This window comes from Eleutherodactylus coqui, chromosome 10 (assembly GCF_035609145.1).
Source record: "Eleutherodactylus coqui strain aEleCoq1 chromosome 10, aEleCoq1.hap1, whole genome shotgun sequence".
Taxonomy (NCBI): domain Eukaryota; kingdom Metazoa; phylum Chordata; class Amphibia; order Anura; family Eleutherodactylidae; genus Eleutherodactylus; species Eleutherodactylus coqui.
The window spans coordinates 95546264-95572192 of NC_089846.1; the positions used below are offsets into that span (position 1 = coordinate 95546264).

Sequence of the window (25929 nt, forward strand, 5' to 3'; positions counted from 1 at the left end):
GATTTTGCACTGGGGCCCAGCAGCTTCAATTACGCCTCTGGCTTAAGGCCCATTTACACGTAACGATTATCGCTCAAAATTCGTTCAAACGACTGAAAATGAGCAATAATCGTTGTATGTAAGAGCGGGCATCGTGCACTTTTCGTTTGAACGATGATTTTAAGGTGAACTTAAAATCCATCGTTCAGCTACTGTAAATAAAGCAAACACATTTATCTCTCAGTAGACCACAGGCTGTTATCTCCGCGGGGTTCTGGCAGTCAACATTGTAACCTGCTGGAAGTCACAATGAGAACAATAGGCTGGGCGTGTGATTAATCACGTGCTGGGCTCTGCAAACAGTTCCTGGAGGTCCTTTTACATGCAAATGAAGATGATAAAGTGTCATTAATGGCCATTAACACTTTATGCAAAAAGATCACTAAATCTTTCAGTTGTTTGAAATATTATCTTTGCATGTAAATAGGCCTTTAATCCAATGTGGGTTGGGAATTCAGATTTTTCCTATGGCATGGACAATAGTTTATTTAGCAAAATATGGACTGATATCTGTGACTCCTGTTCCAAATCATTTCTGCAGCTGACAATTGATTTCTACTCTCAAACAATGCAACAGATTGATAAGGATTTATCTAGTATCAGTGATCCCCAGAATCAATTGCTCTTATCTAATGACTTGGAGATGTGGGATGCACATGTTGATGCTCTTTAAGACATGGGGGAGGGGCATCAAAGTAGTTAAGACAGAAAAATTCCAACATGATTTTTCAGATACGCAAAATAAATGTGTTTACAAATGGAAATACAATCAACTTGTGATGAACAGATCTGCTTCTTCATTGTCCACTGCTTCCTCCGGTGGGGAACCCAGCGCCTCCGGTGGGTTCAGTGAGCCTACTGGTGGGAGACCAGCCCCAAAACACAAACCTCAGAAAAACAACACAAGAGGATGTGGAGAGTCATTGCTTAAGGTAATAAGTCTATCTAATATTTCCCTGTCTTCTTGAAGTTCTTTGTCTTGGAGTAGGTCCTCACCAGCGTCTTGTTTTGATTGCTTTACAGCAGTGAAAGACTTGCATTTATTTGCTCGTAAAGTAGTTTTAAAAATTTTTTTCACTATGACCAACTACCTTCAACTCAGCATCAAGAGGCACTGAGTAACCTACAAGAACTTTTGGCCGAGAAGAATCACGCTCCCTCAGATAGGTTCCCTGTGGCCATCATTCCCAATTCGAATAATTTCCTACAATTATCACTGTATCCCAATATTGATCTATTTGTCAAACTGATAGCAACCATATTACCACATATATTACTGACATGACTGGGGATAATTGTTCTAAATTGCTGAGACGCTGCTCCATTAATTTCAATGGGGCTGACAGCAATACCCGAGTGCAAGCACTTGATTATCCCATTGTCAATGGGACTAACAATGAATAGAGCTGCGCCACGCATGTGCAACTGCTGCTCCATTCAATCTTCTCCTCACTGCAGGCTAGGAGGAGATGGAGACATGTGACACCCTATTCTCAGGATGGGCAGGGATATCCACAGTGTGGATAGGTGATAAAAGTTGTTCTTGGTACAACCTCTTTAAGGGCTTAAAAATGTTGACATTATAAAAAAATGACTTTTCACCCAACTTTGAAGTTTAACCCCTTAACGACCAGCCCATAGTTTTTTTACGTCCTCCCGAAGTGGTCTTTATTCTCTGAGGACATAAAAACACGTCTCCTGCAGAGAATAAAGCCCCTCGGGCTGTGGATGTGACAGCTCCATGCTGTCGGTTTCCGCAGGTCGCCGACAGCATGGAGCTGTCATCCCAGGCTGTACGGACCCCCCCGGCATTGCGATCGGCGCTATCCAATGGATAGCAGCGATCGCAAAAAAGTAAATAAAAGTACAAAAAAAGTTAAAGATTCAGCTGCCCTGATGGATCGGATCCATCAGCGCAGCTGAAAATACTCACCGAGGTCCGCCGCACTGCTCTCCGCTCTCCTGCCGCTCCGGGCCCTGAAGCCGGTCTTCTGCGCATGTGCGCCAGGCGGCATTACGTCAGCCGCATGCGCAGAAGGCCCGGCGGCGCGGGAGATTTAAAATATCCTGGCTCCCGGCTCCTGTAGGTAGCCGGGAGGCAGGAGATGTCAGCAGGGACCGCGGTGAGCGGTCCCCAATACCGCGATCGCCGTTATCCAATGGATAGCGGCGATCGCGGAAAAGTACAAAAAAGTTTTTAAAAAGTAAAGTTTCACCTCCCCTCATGGATCGGATCGATGAGGGGAGGTGAAAATACTCACCTCAGGTCCGCCGATGTCCTCGGTGTTCCAGGACCCGAAGTCCCCCTCTGCGCATGCGCGCCCGATGATTGACATCGGGCGCGTGCACAGAGGGGCTCGAGCCCTGGGAAATTCAAAATCCCTCTGCTCCTGGCTGCCATGTATAGCCAGGAGCAGAGAGATTATACCGGGGACATGATCACTGTTATCCAATGGATAGCAGTGATCATGTAAAGTAAAAAAAAATGTGTAAAAAGTAAAAAAAAGTTTTAAAAAAGTTTAAAAAGCGTGATGCGATCGGTGAGAGGAGATAAAACTTTTTACCGGAGGCCTGCGTATTTGAACCCAGACGCAATCTTCTTCTGTGAACTTTCCCGAATTCTGCACATGCGATTACCGGCAAAATGCTGGACACATGCGCAGGAGTCGGGGAGCCCAGGAAATTTAAAATTTCCTTGCTCCCAGCGACCAACGGTCGCCGAGAGCCTGGAGCAGTGACGGGTGGCCTCGTTGAGCGGTCCCCGGTCACACGATAAAAAGGTAGCGTTCTACCTTTGGCCGGTCTCACATGACCGGATAGGAATTACGGATTCCGCATGCGTCTGATCCGCGGTAATACGCAGATCAATCGCATTGGATTACACAATCCCGCTCACATTAGCGGGTTGGAATTGTGTAATCCACTCGCAGAAAAGAGAACGCAGCAGGTTCTATTTTACCGCGGCTATTCGCAGCATAGAGCCTATTGTGCTCCATGGTCGCGGATATACCCGCAGCCCATACGCAACTACCTTGTATACGGGCTGCGGGTACCCGTGTCATCGCTGAGCGACGGTGCGGGAAATACAAACAAAAAAATATATATACTGCGCATGACCGCCTGTGTGAGTAGGCAGTTATGCGCAGTACATTACGCGGCCATACGCAGGGTAACAGCCGGGCTCACAGATGAGATCCGCTGCGGGCCTCCGCAAGCGGATTCCGCGTACGGCTGCGTGAGCCCGGCGTTATTCAGACCGCTACCTGTAATACGTAATTTACAAGAAGCCCCGGGAACGTTCGCCTTCATGCAGTTTCAGGAGCAGCTTGTTGAGCACCTTCTGTGTGAGACTGCCGCACCTCCGCAAGCTTACGGAGACTCACAGTGCACCACTTTTTACACCCCATACCCACCACTGAGGTCAAGAAATGACACCCAAAAAGCATGAGAGGAGGGGGGAAACACGGTTTTCTTCCCCATGGGCCCATTTCAACCAGCCTCCGTAATTACCCCTGTCTTAGGAAATACTACACAGTTCACATTATTACTTTTATCTAAGATTTGCGAACGCCGAAAAGGGCGCGGAGTGTGTGGGGGAGGGGGGGGGGATTTTTAGGGAGTCAATTTTTATTCCGTACAAATAAGCAATGGGGCCTGGAATTTATTCAGTTGTGCCCTGAAATCCAACGGGTGTTCCCTCCTTGCCATGAGTCCTGTAAGTAAATGAGGGCCACAATGGGTATGTTTCTGAACACGGGACAAACGGGGGTATCCATTTTGGGGTGAACGTCTTCATTCCTATGAACTTTTTCCTTCTGCTTTGCTTAGATTCATTCAAATACTGTGGGGTCAAAATACGCAGTACACCCCTAGATGAATTTGTTAAGGGGTCTAGTTTTCAAAATGGGGTCACTTGTGGGCTTCCTTATAGTTTTGGCCACTCAATGGCTCTATAAGTGGGCAATGGACCCTGAAAATTATTCAGTTGTACCCTGAAATCCAACGGGTATTCCTTTCATTGTAGGCCTAGCCATGGGTCCTGTAAGTCTATTAGGGCCACAATGGGTATGTTTCTGAACACGGGACAAACAGGGGTATCCATTTTGGGGTGAAAGTCTTCATTTATATGTGTGCTGTACAAAAAAAACTGCTTTTAAATTGATGCAATAGCCCAAAAAATGAAAAACGTAATTTTTTCCTACTGCTTTGCTTAGATCTATTCAAAAATTGTAGGGTTAAAATACACAGTACACCCCTAGATAAATTCCTTAAGGGGTCTAGTTTTCAAAATGGGGTCATTTGTGGGGGTTCTCCATGGTTTTGGCCGCTCAACAACTCTACAAGTGGGCAATGGCGCCTAAAAGGACTTCAAGCAAAATCTATGTTCTGAAAGTCACCGATTACTCCTTTCATTTTGGGCCCCGTTGTGCATGCGGACATAATATTAGGGCCACAATGGGTATGTTTCTGAAAACAGTACAAACAGGGGTATCAATTTTGGGGTGTAAGTCTTCCTTCATATGTGTGCTGTACAAAAAAAGCTGTTTTTAAAATGACAGAATTGCCAAAAAAACAAAAATCCTAATTTTTTCTTTTTGCTTTGCTTGAATTTATTCAAAAACTCTGGGGTCAAAATACGCAGTACACCCCTAGAAAAATTCGTTAAGGAGTCTAGTTTTCAAAATGGGGTCATGTGTGTGTGTTCTCTATGGTTTTGGGCGCTCAAGAACTCTACAAGTGGGCAATGGGGCCTAAAAGGACTTTAAGCAAAATTTATGTTCTAAAAGCCACTGACTACTCCTTTCATTTTGGGCCCCTGTTGTGCATCCACACATAAGATTAGGGCCACAATGGGTATGTCTCTGAACACGGGACAAACAGGGGTATCCATTTTGGGGTGCAAGTCTTCATTCATATGTGTGCTGTACAAAAAAAGCTGTTTTTAAAATGACAGAATTGCCGAAAAAAACGAAAATCACAATTTTTTCCTTTTGCTTGGCTTGAATTCATTCAAAATCTGTGGGGTCAAAATATGCAATACACCCCTAGATAAATTCCTTAAGGGGTCTAGTTTTCAAAATGGGGTCATTTGTGGGGGTTTTCTATGGTTTTGGGCGCTCAAGAACTCTACATGTGTGCTATGGGGCCTAAAAGGACTTCAAGCAAAATTTCTGTTTTGAAAGACACTGACTACTCCTTTCATTTTGGGCCCCTTTGTGGACTCAGATATAACATTAGGGCCACAATGGGTATATTTCTGAACACGGGAGAAATAGGGGTATCCATTTTGGGGTGTAAATCCTCATTTTCATGTAAACTATAGGAAAAAATATGTCTTTAAAATGACAGATTTGCAAAAATATGAAATTTTACTTTTTCTCCTCTAAATTGAATTAATTCCTGAAAAAAAACTGTGGGGTCAAAATACTCATGACACCCCTCATTGAATACACTAAGGGGTGTAATTTTTAAAATGGGGTCATTTGTGGGGGTATCTATTATTCTGACACTCATGAGCCTTTCCAATCTTGGCTTGGTATAGGAAAACAAAGTGTTCCTCAAAATGCTAAATTTGTACGTCTCCTAAATGGTTTAAAAAAACGAAAGCTTTTCCAATGTGCGCCCAAAATAAAGTAAACGGGTGGAAATATAAATCTTAGCAAAAATTTCTATGTTATGTTTGCACATATTTAAGATATTGCAGTTGGAAATGTGAAAAAATGACGATTTTTTCAAAATTTTCCCAATTTTGGCGCTTTTAATAAATAAACACAAAGTCTATCAGTCTATTTTTTCCGCCTAAATGAAGTACAACATGTGGCGAAAAAACAATGTCAGAATCGCTTGGATATGCAAAACCTTTCTGGTGTTTTTCCATGTTAAAGTGACACATGTAAGATTTGCAAAATTTGGCCTGGTCATTAAGGCGCAAACAGGCTTGGTCACTAAGGGGTTAAAACAGAATTAGGACCGATTTTAAAAGAAGCTGGTTTGCAGGGGAATGTTACTTTAGAACTGCTCAAATGGTTGATTCCTGAATTTTCTTTCGTTGTGTCTCTATACTATTGCCCAAGATACACAAACATGCCTGTGTTCCTCCTGGCTGTCCTATTATTTCGAGTAACAACAGCTTAAATGAGCCTATTTGTAAACTCCTTGATTTTGTGTTGCATCCCTTAGTAGAAACATTATCTTACATTAAGGGCAGTAATGTTATTCTATGCAAGATGGACGGCATTTGTTTGGAACCAGACATGCAATGTAGAGTCTATCTATACATCTATTTGCCACTCCGATGGTCTTTGTGCAGTCACGTTTTTCCTTTTGATGTCGGACATGGACACAGATTTTTGTAAGTTAGTTCTATCACTACTGGACTTTGCACTTACAATTTCTTAATCTTCAGGGAGACATTTACAATTGCAGGGCACAGCGATGGGGGCCGCATATACGCCCTCATACTCCAATCTCTTTTTCAGGATCACAGGAAAGAGACCTATTCCTTGCTGGCTTGACTCCATTAAGTCATTATGTTTATTTGTGATATTGATACATTGATGATATTATCATGATTTGGCAAGGTACCTTAGATAAACGTCATGCATTTTTTTGGTTCATTAAACAATAACGAACTGAACATGAAACTCAGATTTAAATGCAGTAAGGTAGAGATTGACTATTTGGACATCTTGTTCCGGGTTGATACTAATAGTATAATCCATTCTGATATCTTCCGCACACAGACTGCTGTGAATTCCTTTCTGCATGCTCAATCATCCCATGTAATCTCATCAATAGTATTCCAATTGGACAATTCCTTAGAACACGTAGCATTTGCTCTATAGAAGAGGCTATTGAGAAGCTGGCTACTGATCTGGGTACAAGATTTCAAGTACATGGATACAGTCAATGGTCCATCAGGGGAGGTTATGATTGGACTAAGAACACTTGCCGTGAAGAACTGCTTTCATCCACACAGGCTAAGAGGATAACCAACAGGTGAGATTTATCTCATCCTTCAACATTGAAAGCATGAAAATGTATTCAGCTCTTGAAAAACTCCGGGACATATTATGGATGGATCTTGTCCTAAGATCATATCTCCCAGTGAAGCCATCAATTACCTTCCGGAGATCTAGGACTTTAAAACACCATATGACCTGGAGTTATCATCCGGATAAAACCTACGGACTTGGGTGGGGTTGTTGACCCTGTGGAAAATGCATAGCCTCCTATAATGTTGGGTCCATTAATACTTTTCTAGACTGGTCAAACTCTAGCGAATATGCAGTTACGCAGAGCATCACTTGTGCCACTCTAGGAGTTACTGATTTAGGGTACTTTTACACAGGACGACTGTCGGATGTGAAGTGGGATAGTTGATGACATTAGAATTTGCTTAGAATTTAAAATAAACCATATTGGTAAGATTCAAAGATGAGCAACTAAAATACTGCAAGGTCCCGGCCCTACAACAAATCGGGAAAGCCTTGAGGAGCAAATTGTGTGAAGAAGAAGAAGAGAAGGGTAAATTCTGGAACAAAGAGGCACAAACTAAAACTAGAAAAGGGAGGATCAGGAGGAACATTTGACAATATTTCTTCACTGGAAGAGTGGGGGCTCCTGGGGACGAGCTTCCTGCTGAGGATCTGCACTTATTGGTATTGGTAAGTGAAATAAAACTGAGTGTACAAAGACATCTACAACATGGAAGCTATAGGCAACTGAAGGATCCTAGGACCCTCTGCCATTGCTCATCTACATGTTTATTATTCAGACTCTAGTGTACTGCTTTTTGGTAAGTGATTCATCAATGTGATGAACCCCCGAGCTCAATTCTCTAACCTTTCATCATCAACGGGATGAGGACCCCACCCGAGGGGGTAGAATCTGATTTCCCCAGATCTTCGTTCCCATTTTCCTGTTCTAGCAGTTTCCCATGTTACGACTTTTTAGCTTCACTATCGGGTGCAGAATCCAGAACTTTCAATCACCCCAGGGGTGTAACTAAAGACTCAGGGGCCCAGATGCAAAAGTTCAGCTGGGGCATCCCCACCCCCACTTCATCTGTATCCATACCCGTACTTAAAGATTTGGGGCCCCAATGCAAAGTCTGTAACAGGACCCCCAACTATAATGGTTTATTCATACTACTAGGCTCTCTATAAGAAGAAGGGAGGCCTTATGGGCCTCCTAAGGGTCCTAGGCCCGGGTGCAGCCGCATTCCCTACAGTTATGGCCCTAAATCACCCCATAAACATGGTGGGGGTAAATTATTTCAAATAGCACAGTGTTGTACAGAGATGTCCCCACAATCTAATCTCTCTATCGCATACACACACTGGGTCTAGTTACATAGGAGGTCATTAGTCTGTCAGTATGTTCTTGGAGTGCAGGAGGAAACCAGAAAACCGGTAAGAGACCCAAAAGAACACAAAAGGAACATACAAGCTGCATGCAGATGCTTCCTATGGTCAGATATAAAGCCACGGCTGCAAGGTGACTGTACTGACTGCTGAGCCCCCTGCTGCTTGCCATCTGCCAAAACGTCCTGTTCCTCTGCAAATGTCTACATAGAAATCAATAGTGCCTGTGAGTAATGATCGCCCATCACGGTGGTCAACTACAAATATATAGTATGCAAGAGTGAAGAAAATGACTTCTGCCACTTCTAGTAGTCCGGTATGTGGCAGACCGTTGGCCCCTTGAGCAGTAAGTGTGCAGCTTGTAGTAATGTACACAGCAGCTCCACCATTGTTGTATAAAAATATTTGGTTTCTGGGGCGCCCGGTTTGCTTTTCTGCAGACACATTGTACTTTTGGCTGCGCTCCTGTTACTGTCAGTTCCCTCGTGTTCCTGTTGGCTCCTGTCCCGGGACATGTGTGGGAGGAGCGGTCTACTGGAGCATTCTGTACCTTGTGGCCACTGCTCGCTCCTACTGTACAATCCAAACATTATGTAAGAGTGTTTACAGTTTTTTACAGGCAGAACATCTGGGAGGAGGAGAAGCAAGCGGACAATAACTCCTCGCTGGCAGCACGCCCTACTGTATCCTGAATGTACACCAGCCACCCTTAGACAGTAATCGATACTGTGCAGACTTCACAGGAGACCCCAACACTCTAAACAGAATCACTGCTGCCTATACATCAGTACTGCACGACTCCCACCGCCCTCCCTGACAACAGTCCTCTGCAAATCCTAACTCCCCCCCCCTCAGTCCAGGGCTAATCCCCAGCACATGGCCGACCGAGTGTTACTGTACGTCACCATCACATACACAGACACGATGCATGGAGGGGGATGGAGGACTGAATAATATACAGATAAAGGATAGATGGACAGATAGATAGATAGATAGATAGATAGATAGATAGATAGATAGATAGATAGATAGATAGATAGATAGATAGATAGATAGATAGATAGATAGATAGATAGGATAGTTGGATAGACATGAGAGAGATATAGATATGTGGGATAGATTGATAGATATGATAGTTAAATTGATAGATATGTGAGATAGATAGATAGATAGATAGATATGAGATAGATAGATAGATAGATAGATAGATAGATAGATAGATAGATAGATAGATAGATAGATAGATAGATATGAGATAGATAGATAGATAGATAGATAGATAGATAGATAGATAGATAGATATGAGATAGATAGATAGATATAGATAGATAGGATAGTTAGATAGACATGAGATAGATATATATGTGAGATAGATTGATAGATAGATATGTGAGATAGATAGATGCCTTTTGAATTGATAAGTGTATTTCACAGAATACTTATGTGTTTATAATTTGCGTCTTCTTACAGCGACTCCATTTTGTATCTTTTTGCTTGTATTGCTTCAATCATGTATCTGTATTAATTTCACCTCTCATACCTAGAAAATGTTAGACCCAATTATAATAATGACTTCGAATTCTTATCAGCTTCCCCTCTCTCACATGCATTCTTTCCCTTGAGAGAGTTCACTCCTTTCTAGCAGATGTGTCCAGGAATGTTTTGTTTTTATTACAGGTGTCACCGGACATTGATACATTGTTCGTGTAGGAGATTTCTCTAAAAGATGTGTAATGCTAATTAAAATCTGCAGATGCTATGTAACCTTGGGCATGCGCAATAATCAAATCAATACGTCAGCAAACCTTTTCTATATTATCTGTAATTCTTTGAATAAACCGGCACTTCACTCTGGCAATCTCATCCTGCATGTGGTTGTCCATTTGTGTCGTCTATGGGTACCCATATCTGAAGACTAATTTGGAAGCAGGTAGCATCCGCTCAACGGTCAGAGTTTGATTGACCCCCGACAATAGATAGAAGAGATAGAAAGATATGGGATAGATAGATAGATAGAATAGTTGGATAGACATGAGATAGATATATATGTGAGATAGATTGATAGATATGATAGTTAGATTGATAGATAGATATGTGAGATAGATAGATATGATAGAAAGATAGATAGATAGATAGATAGATAGATAGATAGATAGATAAATAGATAGATATGTGAGATAGATTGATAGCTATGATAGTTAAATTGATAGATAGATATGAGAGATAGAAAGATAGATAGGATAGTTGGAAAGACATGAGATAGATAGATATGTGAGATAGATTGATAGATATGATAGTAAAATTGATAGATAGATATGAGAGATAGAAAGATAGATAGATGATTTATGTGATGACATAGCTGTGCTGAGCAGAGTATCTAACCCCCGGTCACTCCTATGTCCAGCCCTCCAGTGTAATTCTCCGCTGATCACGTGGGTGAAGCTTGCAGTTCACCTCACTCTGTCCATGCAGTCTGATCTATTATGTAATATACAGTCAGGAAAATGAACCAAATAATTGTTATATCCTCATCATCCGGTAGAGGGAGTGAAGGGAGTGAGCGGTGAGGAGGGGAGGGCGGACCAGAGGAGGGACCACAACAAGAGGAGAGTGCAGAACACATGAGAGCAGCACTGCAGCGAGAAGAGCAGACGGGCAGCAGCAGGTACCTCTACTACTACATATATGGGGAGGCTGAGGGGACATGTACTGTTATAAAGTGTTACTGTAGTGGGGGACATATACTATTTTATAGTAAGGGTATATAGTATACTAAAGCGAAGGGTACATATTACATTAGTTTGCAGTGGAGGACATAGTATTATATTATAGTATTCTATAGTGTAGGACATAGTATTATATTATAGTATTCTATAGTGGACCTATAGTTTTATATTGTAATATTCTATAGTAGAGGATATAGTATTATATATTCTTTAGTGGAGGATATAGTATTATATTGTAATATTCTATAGTAGAGGATATAGTATTATATATTCTTTAGTGGAGGATATAGTATATTATATTGTAGTCTATAGTGGGGGACATATACTATTTTATAGTAAGGGGATATAGTATACTAAAGCGAAGGGTACATATTACATTCGTTTGCAGTGGAGGACATAGTATTATATTATAGTATTCTATAGTGTAGGATATAGTATTATATTATAGTATTCTATAGTGTAGGATATAGTATTATATTGTAATATTCTATAGTGGAGGATATAATATTATATTGTAATATTATATAGCGGAGGGCATAGTATTATATATATTCTATAGTGGAGGATATAGCATTCTAGTATTCTATAGTGGAGGACATAGTATTGTAATATTCTATAGTGGAGAACATAGTATTATATTGTATTCCATAGTGGAAGTTAGTATTATATGTATTCTATAGTGGAGGATATAGTATTATATTATAGTATTGTATAGTGGAGGATATAGTATAATGTTTTGTATCGCTGATTCATTGCTCAATAGAAGTCCCAGTTAGAGGACTGAAATGTCGCTTTGGGTAAAAAAGCATGGCACCTGATCCATCTGGGGCCGCTGTGTATTCTTCAGATTTATACACTGAATGGAGATCAGCCTTATGACACCGCCGACACCTTTTTGTCATATGGATTTCTTTGAATTGTGCTGCTGTTTTCTCTTGTATTTCTATCTTATAGTAAAGGGTATATAGTGTTCTAAAGGGAGGGGTATTATTTAATAGACATACACATACATACATGCACACGGACGCAGTTAGAGTCAGGAAGGCGATAGACACCAGAGAAGGGCTGCATATCTATAAGGGGCAGTAGGTTAGAAAAATAGGAATTGTCCCTCCACAGAGAGACACCTTACAAGTGACTAGACAGAGACATGTGAGGTGACAAAAAGGTGGTCTGTCAGACAGGTGGGCGGTGAGACAGACAGGTGGTCAGAGAGAGAGATAGGTAGTCAGTGAGAGAGAGACAGTTGGTCAGAGAGAGAGAAGTACTGGTGGTCAGTGAGCCAGACAGGTGGTCAGAGAGAGAGAGAGACAAGTGGTCAGAGAGAGAGAGAGAGACAGAGAGAGAGAAGTGGTCAGAGAGAGAGAGAGACAAGTGGTCAGAGAGAGAGAGAGAGAGAGAGAGAGAAGTGGTCAGAGAGAGAGACAAGTGGTCAGAGAGAGAGAGAGAGAGAGAGAGAGAAGTGGTCAGAGAGAGAGAGAGACACACACACAAGTGGTCAGAGTGAGACACAAGTGGTTAGAGAGAGACACAAGTGGTCAGAGAGAGACACAAGTGGTCAGAGAGAGAGAGCTACAGGTGGTCAGAGAGAGAGCTACAGGTGGTCAGAGAGAGACAAGTGATCAGAGAGAGTTAGGTGGTCAGGGAGACAGGCGAGCAGACAGGTGGTGGGAGGGCTCTGTGCCTGCAGTCAGTGCTGTATACACGCTGTTCTCCACGTGTGTGGGAGGGGCCGGGACAGTGTGTACAGTACAGAGGGTTAGTCACAACATCCTCCGGCAGAGCTGTACTCTGTGTACTGTACATTCCAGGGTGGAGCCTCCGCACTGTACTTACACACGCCAGAGCGAGCGACACACTCAGGGTGTATAGGGGGTTATATGCTATACAGAGGCGTAACTTGAAGCTCCCGGGCCCCGATGCAAAACTTGTAACAGGGCCCCCAACTATAATGCTTTACTCATAGTACTGGGTTTCCTATATGGAGAAGAGAGGCCTTATGGGCCCGGGTGTACCCGCATCCCCTGCATCCTCTATAGTTACGCCCCTGATGCTATATACACAGGAGCACTGCCGCTACATACTGTACTGTATATACAGCTCCACTACAAGGCCACTACTATATATCGCTACATACACAGCACTGCTATCATATAGCTCATTATATGCACAGCTCCACTACAAGAATACTGCAGGTATACACTGTGCCATATATACACTCCCAACCACAAGGGCACTGCCACTATATGCTGCACTATATACACCGCTCACCTACAACACTGCTGCTATATACTCTACTAGATGATGGACTATTTGCACAGCCCAACCTCAAGAAAACAATATGTCATATTACATACTATACTATATACAGACTGACCACAAGAACTCTGACGCTTTATACTGTATTATATACAGATCCTGACAACAAGAACAGTGCCGCTATATACCTTACTATATACACAGCTTGACAAGAACACTGCTGCTATATGTTGTACAACATACTGTACTATATACACATCATGACTCCAAGAAAACTATATGCTGTATTATGTACTATTCTATATATGAGAACACTGACACATTATACTGTAATATACACTAGAGTCCAGGCACAAGAGCACTGCCGCTATATACTGTAATATATACTACAGTCCAGCCCCGAGAACACTGACACGATATACTGTAATATATACTACAGTCCCGCCAAGAGAACACTGCCGCCATATACTGTAATATATACTACAGTCCAGCCACAAGAACACTGCTGCCATATACTGTAATATATACTACAGTGAACCCACGAGAACACTGCCGCCGTATACTGTAATATATACTACAGTCCAGCCCCGAGAATACTGACACGATATACTGTGATGTATACTACAGTGAACCCACGAGAACACTGACGCTATATACTGTAATAAATACTACAGTCCAACCACGAGAACCGCAGCAGATACGTGCCGTGTGGAGGCGCCCTTAGGGTCCCTTGCTGCACTGGTAAGTGACCCTATATAGTGAGCAGCCTAAAGCTTCCTATATGCAGATCCTTCCATCTTCACTGTAGTGTATGGCTTATAGTGTCCTATATACAGATCGTTCCATCTCCTCTGTATAGTGTACAGCGTATAGTGTCCTATATACAGATCCTTCCATCGCCTCTGTATAGTGTAAGGCTTATAGTGTCCTATATACAGATCCTTCCATCTCCTCTGTATAGTGTACAGCGTATAGTGTCCTATATACAGATCCTTCCATCTCCGATGTATAGTGTAAGGCTTATAGTGTCCTGTATACAGATCCTTCCATCTCCTCTGTATAGTGTACAGCGTATAGTGTCCTATATACAGATCCTTCCATCTCCGATGTATAGTGTACGGCTTAGTGTCCTATATACAGATCCCTCCATCTCCTCTGTATAGTGTACAGCTTATAGTGTCCTATATACAGATCCTTCCATCTCCTCTGTATAGTGTATGGTTTATAGTGTCCTATATAAAGATCCTTCCATCTCCTCTGTATAGTGTAAGGCTTATAGTGTCCTATATACAGATCCTTCCATCTCCTCTGTATAGTGTACAGCGTATAGTGTCCTATATACAGATCCTTCCATCTCCGATGTATAGTGTACGGCTTAGTGTCCTATATACAGATCCCTCCATCTCCTCTGTATAGTGTACAGCTTATGGTGTCCTATATACAGATCCTTCCATCTCCTCTGTATAGTGTATGGTTTATAGTGTCCTATATAAAGATCCTTCCATCTCCTCTGTATAGTGTATGGCTTATAGCAACCTATATACAGATCCCTCCATCTCCTCTGTATAGTGTACAGCTTATGGTGTCCTATATACAGATCCCTCCATCTCCTCTGTATAGTGTACAGCTTATGGTGTCCTATATACAGATCCTTCCATCTCCTCTGTATAGTGTATGGTTTATAGTGTCCTATATACAGATCCTTCCATCTCCGATGGATAGTGTATGGCTTATAGTGTCCTATATACAGATCCTTCCATCTCCGATGTATAGTGTACGGCTTAGTGTCCTATATACAGATCCCTCCATCTCCTCTGTATAGTGTACAGCTTATGGTGTCCTATATACAGATCCTTCCATCTCCTCTGTATAGTGTATGGTTTATAGTGTCCTATATAAAGATCCTTCCATCTCCTCTGTATAGTGTATGGCTTATAGTGTCCTATATACAGATCCCTCCATCTCCTCTGTATAGTGTACAGCTTATGGTGTCCTATATACAGATCCCTCCATCTCCTCTGTATAGTGTACAGCTTATGGTGTCCTATATACAGATCCTTCCATCTCCTCTGTATAGTGTATGGTTTATAGTGTCCTATATACAGATCCTTCCATCTCCGATGTATAGTGTATGGCTTATAGTGTCCTATATACAGATCCTTCCATCTCCTCTGTATAGTGTATGGCTTATAGTGTCCTATATGCAGATCCTTCCATCTCCTCTGTATAGTGTATGGCTTATAGTGTTCTATATACAGATCCTTCCATATCCTCTGTAGTGTACGGCTTATAGTGTCCTATATACAGATCCTTCCATCTCCTCTGTATAGTGTATGGCTTATAGTGTCCTATATACAGATCCTTCCATCTCCTCTGTATAGTGTACGGCTTATAGTGTCCTGTATACAGATCCTTCCATCTCCTCTGTAGTGTACGGCTTATAGGGTCCTATATACAGATCCTTCCATTTCTGATGTATAGTGTAAGGCTTATAGTGTCCTATATACAGATCCTTCCATCTCCTCTGTATAGTGTACAGCGTATAGTGTCCTATATACAGATCCTTCCATCGCCTCTGTATAGTGTATGGCTTATAGTGTCCTATATACAGATCCTTCCATCTCCTCTGTATAGTGTATGGCTTATAGTGTCCTATATACAGATCCTGCCATCTCCTCTGTAGTGTACGGCTTATAGTGTCCTATATACAGATCCTTCCATCTCCTCTGTATAGCGTACGGCTTATAGTATTGCGGTTGATGTTGCCCGGTGGGTGAGGTTTGGCGGCTCCTTTTCTCTGAATATTGCTATAACGGGGGTAAAGTTATGTTCACACATTGCTGAGGAATTCTGCATCAAAATCCGCACCAGAATGTTTGGATTTTGATGAAAGTTCTGACTGTAGAGTTTGCTCGCTGCATTCCATGAATGTATTCCGGACCGGTTAGCGCTGCCGCTCTCTCTATTGTATCACTATTCTATTCCGCTGTAAAGGACTGGGGTTTGGTACAGCGTCCTGCACTCATGGTGCAACCAGAATTCCACAGCAAATGCGCAATGTGTCAACGTACGAAAAAGATTCTCCGTGGGACGTTCGCGAACTCTGAGCGGTCATCATGTTGCTGAACAAGGGTATTCATACTGATATCATGTGGCTCTGATTGCCAACAAGTAATGGTTTGGAAGCAATCCTATTTAGGGGTTGCATGGGGAAGGGGGTGAATACATACATACACACGCATCAGTTATTTTGTATAGGAGATCGCTGCCGTTCTTTTCTGCTCCATTACAGAAAATCCACTTTAAATACATTCCAAGTTGTAATGCAAGAAAACAGATACAGTGCTGTGTATACTTTTTCAAGACCCGTACTATTGTATTTACTCTCCCTGTACTCCGGTCAGGGCTCTCAGTCATTCTTGTATCGCTCTCACTTTCACGGTCTGAACTTTTGGTGGCTCTTATGGGATCTCCTGCCGATATCACAGGCGGTCTCACTTCTGCGGCCTCCCTCATCAGCTGTAATCTGCGGGAGGACCCTGGCAACAAGCATTCAGTTCCCTGCAGCGCCCCCTATAGGGTCAGCAGCAAGGCCAGTCCTCCAGCCATAGACTGTGTCTTCTGGTGAACTGTGAGGGTCTAGGATGGGAAGCAGTAATGGGGTTCAGGACCCCCGCACCTGATTGTGCATAACCCCTCTATCATGCATTATTCTCAGGGATAGTCTTTGGTACTTTCGGGGGTTACTGATGTCTCTTGGCTTTCCCTTTGCAGAGATGAATTCTTCCCCGACAGAAAGTGGACCTCCCAGTCCTCAGGAGGTAAAAAGCGTGGAGAGTAACGAGCCACCGGCCACCAAAGAGCCAACACAGAGCGTCGAGATTGAAAAGGACTCTGGGTATTCCGGTAGGTAGCCATTTATTTGCTACACAAGCCCCTGCACCAATTATCTATATGTAACCCAATTCTCCCCCTTATGTACTACTCCCCTCCGCATCTCCTGTGTAGGTCTGCTGGTCTTACATTCATAGCAGCGATAACTCATGTCTGTTAGTGCTCACGCAGCGCCCTCTCGGCCCGGTCCTGGGGGACCCCACTCCGGTCCAGAATTAGAAAATCATGGCTGCTGTCTTTTAAAAAAAACCAGCACCACTCCTGTCCATAGGTTGCTTGTGGTTTTGCAGCTCAGCTCTACTGAAGTGAATGGAAGCTGAGCTGCAATATCAGACACAACCCATAGACAAGAGTGGCGCTGTGTTTGGAAGCAGTGTTCTTCTAACCATGGACTACCCCTTTAAGAGCTCTGCCTTCCTATGCACTGGGCACAGAGAGGCATTTGGAGCCCAAGCTGTAATGTACAGGAACCGCTGCTGCCTGCCTTAGGAGCGTATATAAGCCGCAGGGAATCCCCACTGGCGTATTCAGACCTGCGCTTGTCACACGAGTGGGGAAAAAATAAAAATAGGCCATTAAAATTAATGGCAGTGCCTAAATACATAGCATACACCACGCAATCGCGCATTAAATCAATGGACCTGCTTGCGTTTATGTATTTTACACACGTGAAAAGTGCCATTAATACATGCACAAAAAGAAACGCAGGCAGGGCCAGGGCCGCAGAGAATGCAGTGTTGGGGCCTGTGAAAATACTGCATATTGATGGATCAAAAACTGCACAGTGTGAGTGAGGCCTCGCTGTACTAGATGCTGCCATTAACCCCGTAACACTTCCGGACATACATTTACATCATGGAGGTTTGGCGTTTGTATGTGGGAGGCATATACTGTGCTTCCCTGAAAATAGGTCCTACCCCAATAGTAAGACCTATCGGGGTTTTCGAGGGAGGCTTGAGATATAAGGCCTCCCCCAAAAACAGGACCTCTTTCGGGTGCCCCACAAAAAAAATAAAATAAATCAATATTCACATGGTCCGCAGCGTCCTGCTGGTGTCTGACATCACTGAATGGCTGTGATTGGCTGCCAGTGCTCGATTAGCCAATCACAGCGCTCGCTTTGCTGGAGGCAGGGTATTCAAAGCCCTGTCGCCAGCAGAAGGCATCTGTGAGACAAGGAGGATGCAGCGGACCAGGTAAACTAACCCCCCAAAAATAAGACACTGCCCTTTTTGGGGGGCAAAAAAATATATATATATAAGAATGTCTTATTTTTAAGGAAACACGGTATCTATAGTATTCCCTAAATGCCCACGATTCGCAACCTGATTGATTGTTTGGATTTACTCTTTCCCGGTGATTGGTTGTTTGGGTTGGCTGGTTCACGGTGATTGGTTGTTTGGGTTGGCTGGTTCACGGTGATTGGTTGTTTGGGTTGGCTCGTGTAGAAGTGGGGAGTAAGAGGCGAATATGCATATGGGAGGGGGTTCTTACAGCTGACACCTGCCTGCAACGGCTCCAATCAGCAGCGTCGCTGATCGTTGCTTCTAACCTTTTAATACCTGCAGCATAGCTTGGTAGATTGCCTTTCAGATTGTGGTATTATGTAATGCTATGGTATTACATCATACTACAGAAGCGATCAAACGATCGCAAGTTCTAAAAAGAAACCTAAAAATCAGTTCATAAATATGTTAGTATAAAAAAGTAATAAAAAACTTAAACCACCACTCCCTACCATATTTAAATTAAAAGAAAATAATACATGATCTCGTATTGCTGCATCCATAACAGGCTGAATTATCAAAGTAATGCATTATTTACCCTGCATGGTCAACATTGTCAGAAAAAGAAAAAAAAAACCACCGGAGGTGTGCTTCTTTGGTCACCCAATCTTAAAAAAAAAAATATATATATATATAATAAAAACTGATTAAAGAGTCACTTTGGCAGGTACTCCAAAATGGTATCAATAGAAACTACAGGACGTCCCGCAGAAATAGGTTGACAAAAAAATAAGGTTATAGCTGTCAGAAAATGGGTTATCCAACCGTTTAAAATTGGTTAGAGTCCACCATTCGGAGTCACTGCTGATCAGCTGATTGAAGGGGCCGCTGTGTTGGGGTGAGCGCTGCTGGTTCTTTAATATTTACATCCGAGCATGAATCTGTTTGTCCTCAGAATGCCGTATTATGTATAGTGGCCGTTTTGAGTACTGCAGCGTTCTCCCATTCACTTTTACGGACAAGCCTGTAGTACTCCGGTCTGCTATAAATATGGAGTTGTGAGCACAGGCAGGCTTGGATACAGACATTGAAGAGGCTACAGTTCTCACACCAACAAAGACCCCAAGTGGCAGACCCCCATCACTGAGATATCGATGACCTCTCCCAAGGACGGGCCATTAATTTCAAAAGGATGGATAACCCCTTTAACCTCATCACTGCCTTAAAAGGAATTCTGTTCAAGACATTTGGCTAAGAGCTGAGCTCCGAGTCACAGAGGTGGGCCGCCCGGCCTACCCCAGCGTCCCAGAGGAGGTGGGCCGCCCAGAGGAGGTGGGCCGCCAAGCTGGCCCCACGCAATCACTAACTTTTTTTTTCCCTTTGTAGACAGCAGCTCGGAGAGCCTCAGCTCAGAAGATACTTCCTCAACACCGCCCAGCGAGACAACGGACACCCCGAATACAGCTCAAGCACAGACGGCATGCGCTTCCATATATATCCTGCAAAACATCATCCTCAAAGAGGTAAGAGAGAGTCGGCGGCCATACAATGTAACCATGGAAACTCCTGCAACCTTTAATAGCGTTTGTTCAGTTTCATTCATGCTGCACTATTTTCTCATCAAAACAATAGACCTTATCGGAAAGAGGGCGGGGGGGGGGGGGGAGGGGGCAAGAGAGATGTGGCGCTGCATCATGGCTTCCATTCATAAGATAATCTACAACACAGATGCAAACAGAGACTGACTGCTGCGGCCCAGTCCTAACCGGAGCCTCCCGTACCCACTAGTCTATGGCTCCCACATGTAGGCGCTTCCATGTCTGTGACCGCAGTGGAAGGACTCACTCACACAGACGTAAAATATGCAGTACACAGCAAGTCTGCATGTAACGTGTATTTGCAGCTTATGTTAGAGTCTCTTTGCCTATATGTGTTTTATAGCACCCGCTTTATGCTTGAGAAAGTCGCCATAGGGGCGACGAAACGCGTTGCATATTTGCATAATTTGCTATTGGCATATTTTTTGCTATTGTTTTATTTATCTTTTGAATAAATTTAGCAGGGATTTCCTGCATTTACATTTAAATATGAATGGTCCTTTGGAGCGCCTAAGATATTTTCGTATATCCTTCCCTTTATAGCGCCCGCGTGATACAACAAGGAGGACAGGCTGTGAGGAGCTGCATAGTATTCAATGGGCTTTTAGCGCCTCATAATACATGGGTGACGCACACCCCAAGACCGTTTTCTCCACCCTCCTCAGGCCTGCAAAGGTTACAGAATACCGCAGGAAGTGGTTTTATTATGCAATTACCCCAATCCTGCCGCCACCCTGGTGGTGAATCTGCTGCTCTGGGTTCATTTTGTAACTTCTTCCCGTCTCTTCCTTTCAGCCTTGCATTGTCATCCAGCCTCCACTCCGAAGCCATCGGAAAAGAGCTTCCTCTTCATCCTACCTTCCAATCCTGCGCTCTTATCCCAAGATCGCCCCACGACTAGCACCTTCGAGTAACACAACTGACACCCTTAAAGAGCCAGAACCCGAGTCTCCTCCCTCTAAACTGAGCAAGCAGACCCCACCACAGCTCCTGGAGGTCTCTTTGCGCGCTCTGGCCTTGCTGCGGCGGACACAAGAGACTCAACGCTCTATTCGTGAGCTACGGGCTCATGCTAGACTCTACGAGAGAGCGGTACAAGGGGAGGAAGGGGGATGGGAGCGGCTTCGAAAAGCAATGGAAAGAAGCGGAGGGTACCGGAAAATTCCACCAGCTATTGACGTCAGCCGAACGGAAGAAGGCGCGTCAGACACAGCCGATTCCATCCCATCAGATGACGACTCATCGGTGAAGCACGAGGCACAGACAGATGAAATGGCGACATCACCGGGGAAGTCTGTGACATCAACAGATTCTTCACTATCCGATGGGGACACGGAGGGGAGCAGTATCACTGAACCTGCACCCCTTGTTTTTGTACATTTTGATTTTTATAACAACCCTTAGTTTTTTAGCACCTTGTGCCCCCCGTTAGGCCGGTCCCACACCCGGATTTGTATTGTGGATTCTGCAGGAATATGCTGCTCAGTCAGATGCATTGGATTATGCAGTTCTGCTCACATTAGCGGGTCGGAATTGCAAAATCCATTTGCAGAAAATAGAACGCAGTATGTTCTATTTTACCACAAAATCCACGCCATTAGGCCCATTGTGCTTTATGATCGTGGATATACCCGCAGCCCATACACAATTACATTGCATATGGGCTGCGGTTACCCGCATTATTGCTAAGTGCCGGTGCGGGAAATTTAACCAAGCCAAAAGAAAAAAAAAAGGTGTGCTGCGCACAACCGCCTGCACGAGTACTCGGTCATACGCATTACATTACACCGCTGTACACAGGGTCACAGCCTGGCTCACAGCTGGAATCCGCAAGCGGCCATGTGAGCCCGGTCAGACCCGCAAGCAACGAGTCCTCTGCAGGAAATGATGAAGTGCCGATTACAATCTGTATCTGCTTTGTTTTAATAAAATGTGAATTTATTAAACACTTGTCCTATTAGTTCTTTGCCTCCATGTGACCCAAACAATAAGTAAAGTGACGAAGACACCTAGTGGCCAGTGCTGGTAATGCAGGCTGCTGTTGGATCACAAAGATTCTATTTTGTTCTGAGCCAATCCCCAGAATGTCCCAAAGTCCGAGCCCTGCAGTCAGGTGTGGATATCCAGCGCGGCCTCCTACCGCCGTTTCTTTGCCTTCTTAGGTTTCTTGGCGCTTTCTGATAATTGAGAGTCTCCCCTCTTTACCTTACCAATCGTGGGGGCAACAGCGCCAAATGGGCAATAGCGCTGCTTCAGTCCCTGCGGGAGTGACACTGGTGGCTGATCAGGGACACTGTGCATGGCTGTGTGGTCCCCATAGGCCTCTGCCAGAGTGATGACACCTCCTAATGGAGCAGCGGCCACGAGCTTGTCCTCGGTGTCCCCCGAAGACTGCAAAAAGGCACGCAGGTGGAGCGGAGCGCAGGGTAGAGACACCACATGGTAGTACTTCTTCACGCCGCCATCTTTAACCTTCTGCATCTTCTGGCCAGATAATGGGAAACGATGAGAGTTAAAGCTGAAGATAAGAGGAAACAAATGTTACACCCCCGCAGACAGTACTCACTGCTCCTCCCCCCACATATCTGCAATAAGAGGCGCCACCTGCAGGACACCATAGAGATACCACATGCCTACATCAATTCATAAATCCTTCATTCTGCTCTGACAGAACAACTAACTGATGTTCTCCACCTCATTCAGTAAAATTGACCTTTAGCATATGTTTGTCCTAACGAATAAAGTTTTACCTGGGGGACATTACACAATGACGTCATCGCTCCGTACACTTGGAATGCACGCCTACGTTTCACATATACTGCCGCAAGTCACGTGACCCGCGCTGGACCCATTGTGTCATCAAAGAATGCTGGGACACGGCGGGGCAGCTGACCGAGACCCTCTACAATGGGAAGTCCTTTTCCTATATCTCTATCTTGTGGTTTAAAGGAATTTTTATGCTTGAAAAAGTCCTCAGAATAGTCCAGCAGAATAGTGAGTGCAGCTCTGGAGTATAATACTGGATGTAACTCAGGATCAGTGCAAGATAAGTAATGTATGTACACAGTGACCACCAGCAGAATAGTGAGTGCAGCTCTGGAGTATAATATAGGATGTAATTCAGGATCAGTAATATATGTACACAGTGACTCCACCAGCAGAATAGTGAGTGCAGCTCTGGAGTATAATACAGGATGTAACTCAGGAGCAGTACAGGATAAGTAATGTATGTACACAGTGACTCCACCAGCAGAATAGTGAATGCAGCTCTGGAGTATAATACAAAGTGTAATGGTGAAAGCTGTGGGCTCCCCGATAAGTTCCAAGCTAGCAGGGACCACTCCAGCCCTGGTGTTCTGTACAGTAGAGGCATGTGCTGTAGGGAGGTCCTACAGTGGAGACAATCTATGACTGGGGGTCCCGCAGTATTATCTGTTCTTATTTTCTGTTAGAATGGCCAAAAATGGTATTCAGAGAGGATCCGCCGACTTTTAAGAGGTGTTTTCCTGGACTTTCATCACTGGTGACCTGTGTGTTCAGGATCGGCCACCAGTAGTTGATTGCCGGGGGTCCGTCACTCAGAATCCCACCAGGCCTTCTGTCAGCGCTGGGAGCAGATACTGTCCACATAGCAGCGGTCTGGTTTGACAGCGCAGATACAACTAGCACCGCGGGTTGTGGCAGTGTGTACCGAGCGCTCCGCCACACAACCAGGTGACTGCAGGGGGTCCCAAGAGGCGGACCCCCACTGACCATCTACTGGCTGAGGTCAGATCACCAATAGGCAAGTTCCGACTGCCCCTGTAATGGGAAGTCCCCGTCTGACTGGATCCCGCTAGCCACCGACTGTAGGATCCGGGACAAGGACCACCGTCTGGGCTTCGCTCTCCGTCCGCAGACCACCATCACCTAGTAAGCCAGAACCTGGGAGGTAAGAGTGAGGCTTATGACTCCGGCTCCCCCCGCAGCAATAACCCTGCCGGACCCTTATACATTTCCATCTCCCATTATACAACCTCATAGAAACACTACCGGAAGATGGCCAGAAGTATGTGCGCCCCACCCCCTATAACCACGACCCGCCGGCTCCGTACACCAGCGCTGGAGCCACATTGAAAAGTGGAGCGACTAAACATGGCGCCATCATGCGGGGCGGGGCACAAGACTGCCAGCCTCCAATCCAACACCCCCGTGAGGAAGGAACCCAGCCTGAAGCAGCCAATCACAGCACAGCCCTCATTTTCACGTCTGCACCCTCATGCTTTACACTGCCAGGAAGAGCTGGCAGCGCTGCTGGATGCATATATTGTATTTCAGCCGCACTTCAGTAGCGGTGAGTGATTCCAGCAACCTCATTGGTTGTTGGGTACACACACCCCTTTGGAGATCTGCAGGAGTGCTACTTCACGAGACCCGCGGGGGGAGTTCAGGGTTGAGGTTAGTTGCTGACCCTCCTATGGCCCTGCTGCTGCTTATTTAACGGGCCGCCCAATCGTGCACATCTCCAAAGGGGGTGTGTACCCAACAACCAATCAGGTCGCTGGAATCGCTAACTGCTACTGAAGTGCGGCTGAAATACAAAATATGCCTGCTGCATACCAGGGGCCGCCGCGTCGCACTGAGCGCCTCCCGTCTCACCTCTGCGGGGTGAAGTCCGCCGGCGCCTTGATCAGCCAGACCTCTGCGTCAGCGGCCGCCGACCCGTCACACTCCGCCACAGCCTCAAAGTCCGGCGGACACTGGAAAACGCCACCTGCTGGACACAATGCGGTTAGTACAGGAAACGCAACATTCAAACAACTACGACGCCCCCCAACAGCCGGCAGAAGCACCGGTCGTCATGCATTACCCGGAGCAACACACGTTACCCGCTGCCATCTTACCCGCCATCACTCCGCCTCTACTGACGTCACATCCGCTGTGAGGAAACACTAATTCCACGCCTCCTAAAACGTCACGAGGCCACACCCAAACACCGCTAGTATAAAGATCAAAACTTCAGCGCCACCTACTGGACACAGCAGACAACACAGTGTACTCATGAGTATAACAGACATCATCGCCATCTGCCGGACAGAAGAGGTAGCACAGTGTAGTGATCAGTATAATACTACATCTGCGCCACCTACTGGATACAGGAGACAACACAAGGTACTGATGAATATAAAACAGACATCAGCGCCACCTACTGGACACAGGAGACAACACAGTGCTGATCAGTATAACACAGACTTCATCGCCATCTGCTGGACAGAAGAGGTAGCACAGTGTAGTGATCAGTATAATACAGACATCAGCGCCACCTGCTGGACACAGGAGACAACACAATGTACTGATGAATATAATACAGACATCAGCGCCACCTACTGGACACAGGAGACAACACAATGTACTGTTGAGTATAATACAGACATCATCGCCACCTACTGGACACAGGAGACAACACAATGTACTGATGAATATAATACAGACATCAGCGCCACAGGAGACAACACAGTGTGCTGATCAGTATAACACAGACTTCATCGCCATCTGCTGGACAGAAGAGGTAGCACAGTGTAGTGATCAGTATAATACAGACATCATCGCCATCTGCTGGACAGAAGAAGTAGCACAGTGTAACAACCAGTATAATGCATCATTACCGCCACTTGCTAGACGGAAGAGGTTGCTCACAGTGTAGTGTTCAGGATAATACGACATCTGCGCCATCTACTGGATACAGGAGACAACACAATGTACTGATGAGTATAATACAGACATCAGCGACACCTACTGGACACAGGAGACAACACAGTGTGCTGATCAGTATAACACAGAC

General features: G+C 44.6%; 2 protein-coding genes across 4 annotated transcripts; one reads left to right on the plus strand and one right to left on the minus strand.

Annotated features, from left to right (window-relative positions):
• The first annotated feature begins 882 nt into the window (after nt 1-882).
• LOC136580717 (uncharacterized) lies at nt 883-22054 on the plus strand. 2 transcript variants are annotated; one of them, XM_066581521.1, is made up of 4 exons: nt 883-971; nt 17165-17296; nt 19897-20033; nt 20904-22054. In XM_066581521.1, exons 2-4 carry the CDS (start codon nt 17167-17169, stop codon nt 21510-21512), a joined length of 876 nt encoding a protein of 291 aa, XP_066437618.1. In that variant the 5' UTR covers nt 883-971; nt 17165-17166; the 3' UTR covers nt 21513-22054. The 2 variants fall into 2 exon arrangements, with proteins under 2 accessions (XP_066437618.1, XP_066437617.1); XM_066581520.1 differs by lacking the exon at nt 883-971 and adding an exon at nt 10962-11070.
• Nucleotides 22025-25065, minus strand: POLR1G (RNA polymerase I subunit G). 2 transcript variants are annotated; one of them, XM_066581523.1, is made up of 3 exons: nt 24992-25065; nt 24747-24861; nt 22025-22626 (listed from the first exon to the last, which is right to left on the minus strand). In XM_066581523.1, the coding sequence occupies exons 1-3, from the start codon at nt 24996-24998 to the stop codon at nt 22245-22247; spliced, it is 504 nt and encodes a 167-aa protein (XP_066437620.1). In that variant the 5' UTR covers nt 24999-25065; the 3' UTR covers nt 22025-22244. The 2 variants fall into 2 exon arrangements, with proteins under 2 accessions (XP_066437620.1, XP_066437619.1); XM_066581522.1 differs by lacking the exon at nt 24992-25065 and adding an exon at nt 24977-24991.
• Between the last annotated feature and the right edge of the window lie 864 nt (nt 25066-25929).

What these genes read in the sequence shown, in the direction of transcription:
- LOC136580717 (XM_066581521.1), top strand. Translation starts at nt 17,167, where the DNA reads ATGAATTCTTCCCCGACAGAAAGTGGACCTCCCAGTCCTCAGGAGGTA. An exon ending in AAAGGACTCTGGGTATTCCG is followed by an intron (nt 17,297 to 19,896) that starts GTAGGTAGCCAT and finishes TTCCCTTTGTAG; the next exon opens with ACAGCAGCTCGGAGAGCCTC. An exon ending in AAAACATCATCCTCAAAGAG is followed by an intron (nt 20,034 to 20,903) that starts GTAAGAGAGAGT and finishes TCTTCCTTTCAG; the next exon opens with CCTTGCATTGTCATCCAGCC.
- POLR1G (XM_066581522.1), bottom strand. An exon ending in GCGGACTTCACCCCGCAGAG is followed by an intron (nt 22,627 to 24,746) that starts GTGAGACGGGAG and finishes TCTTATCTTCAG; the next exon opens with CTTTAACTCTCATCGTTTCC.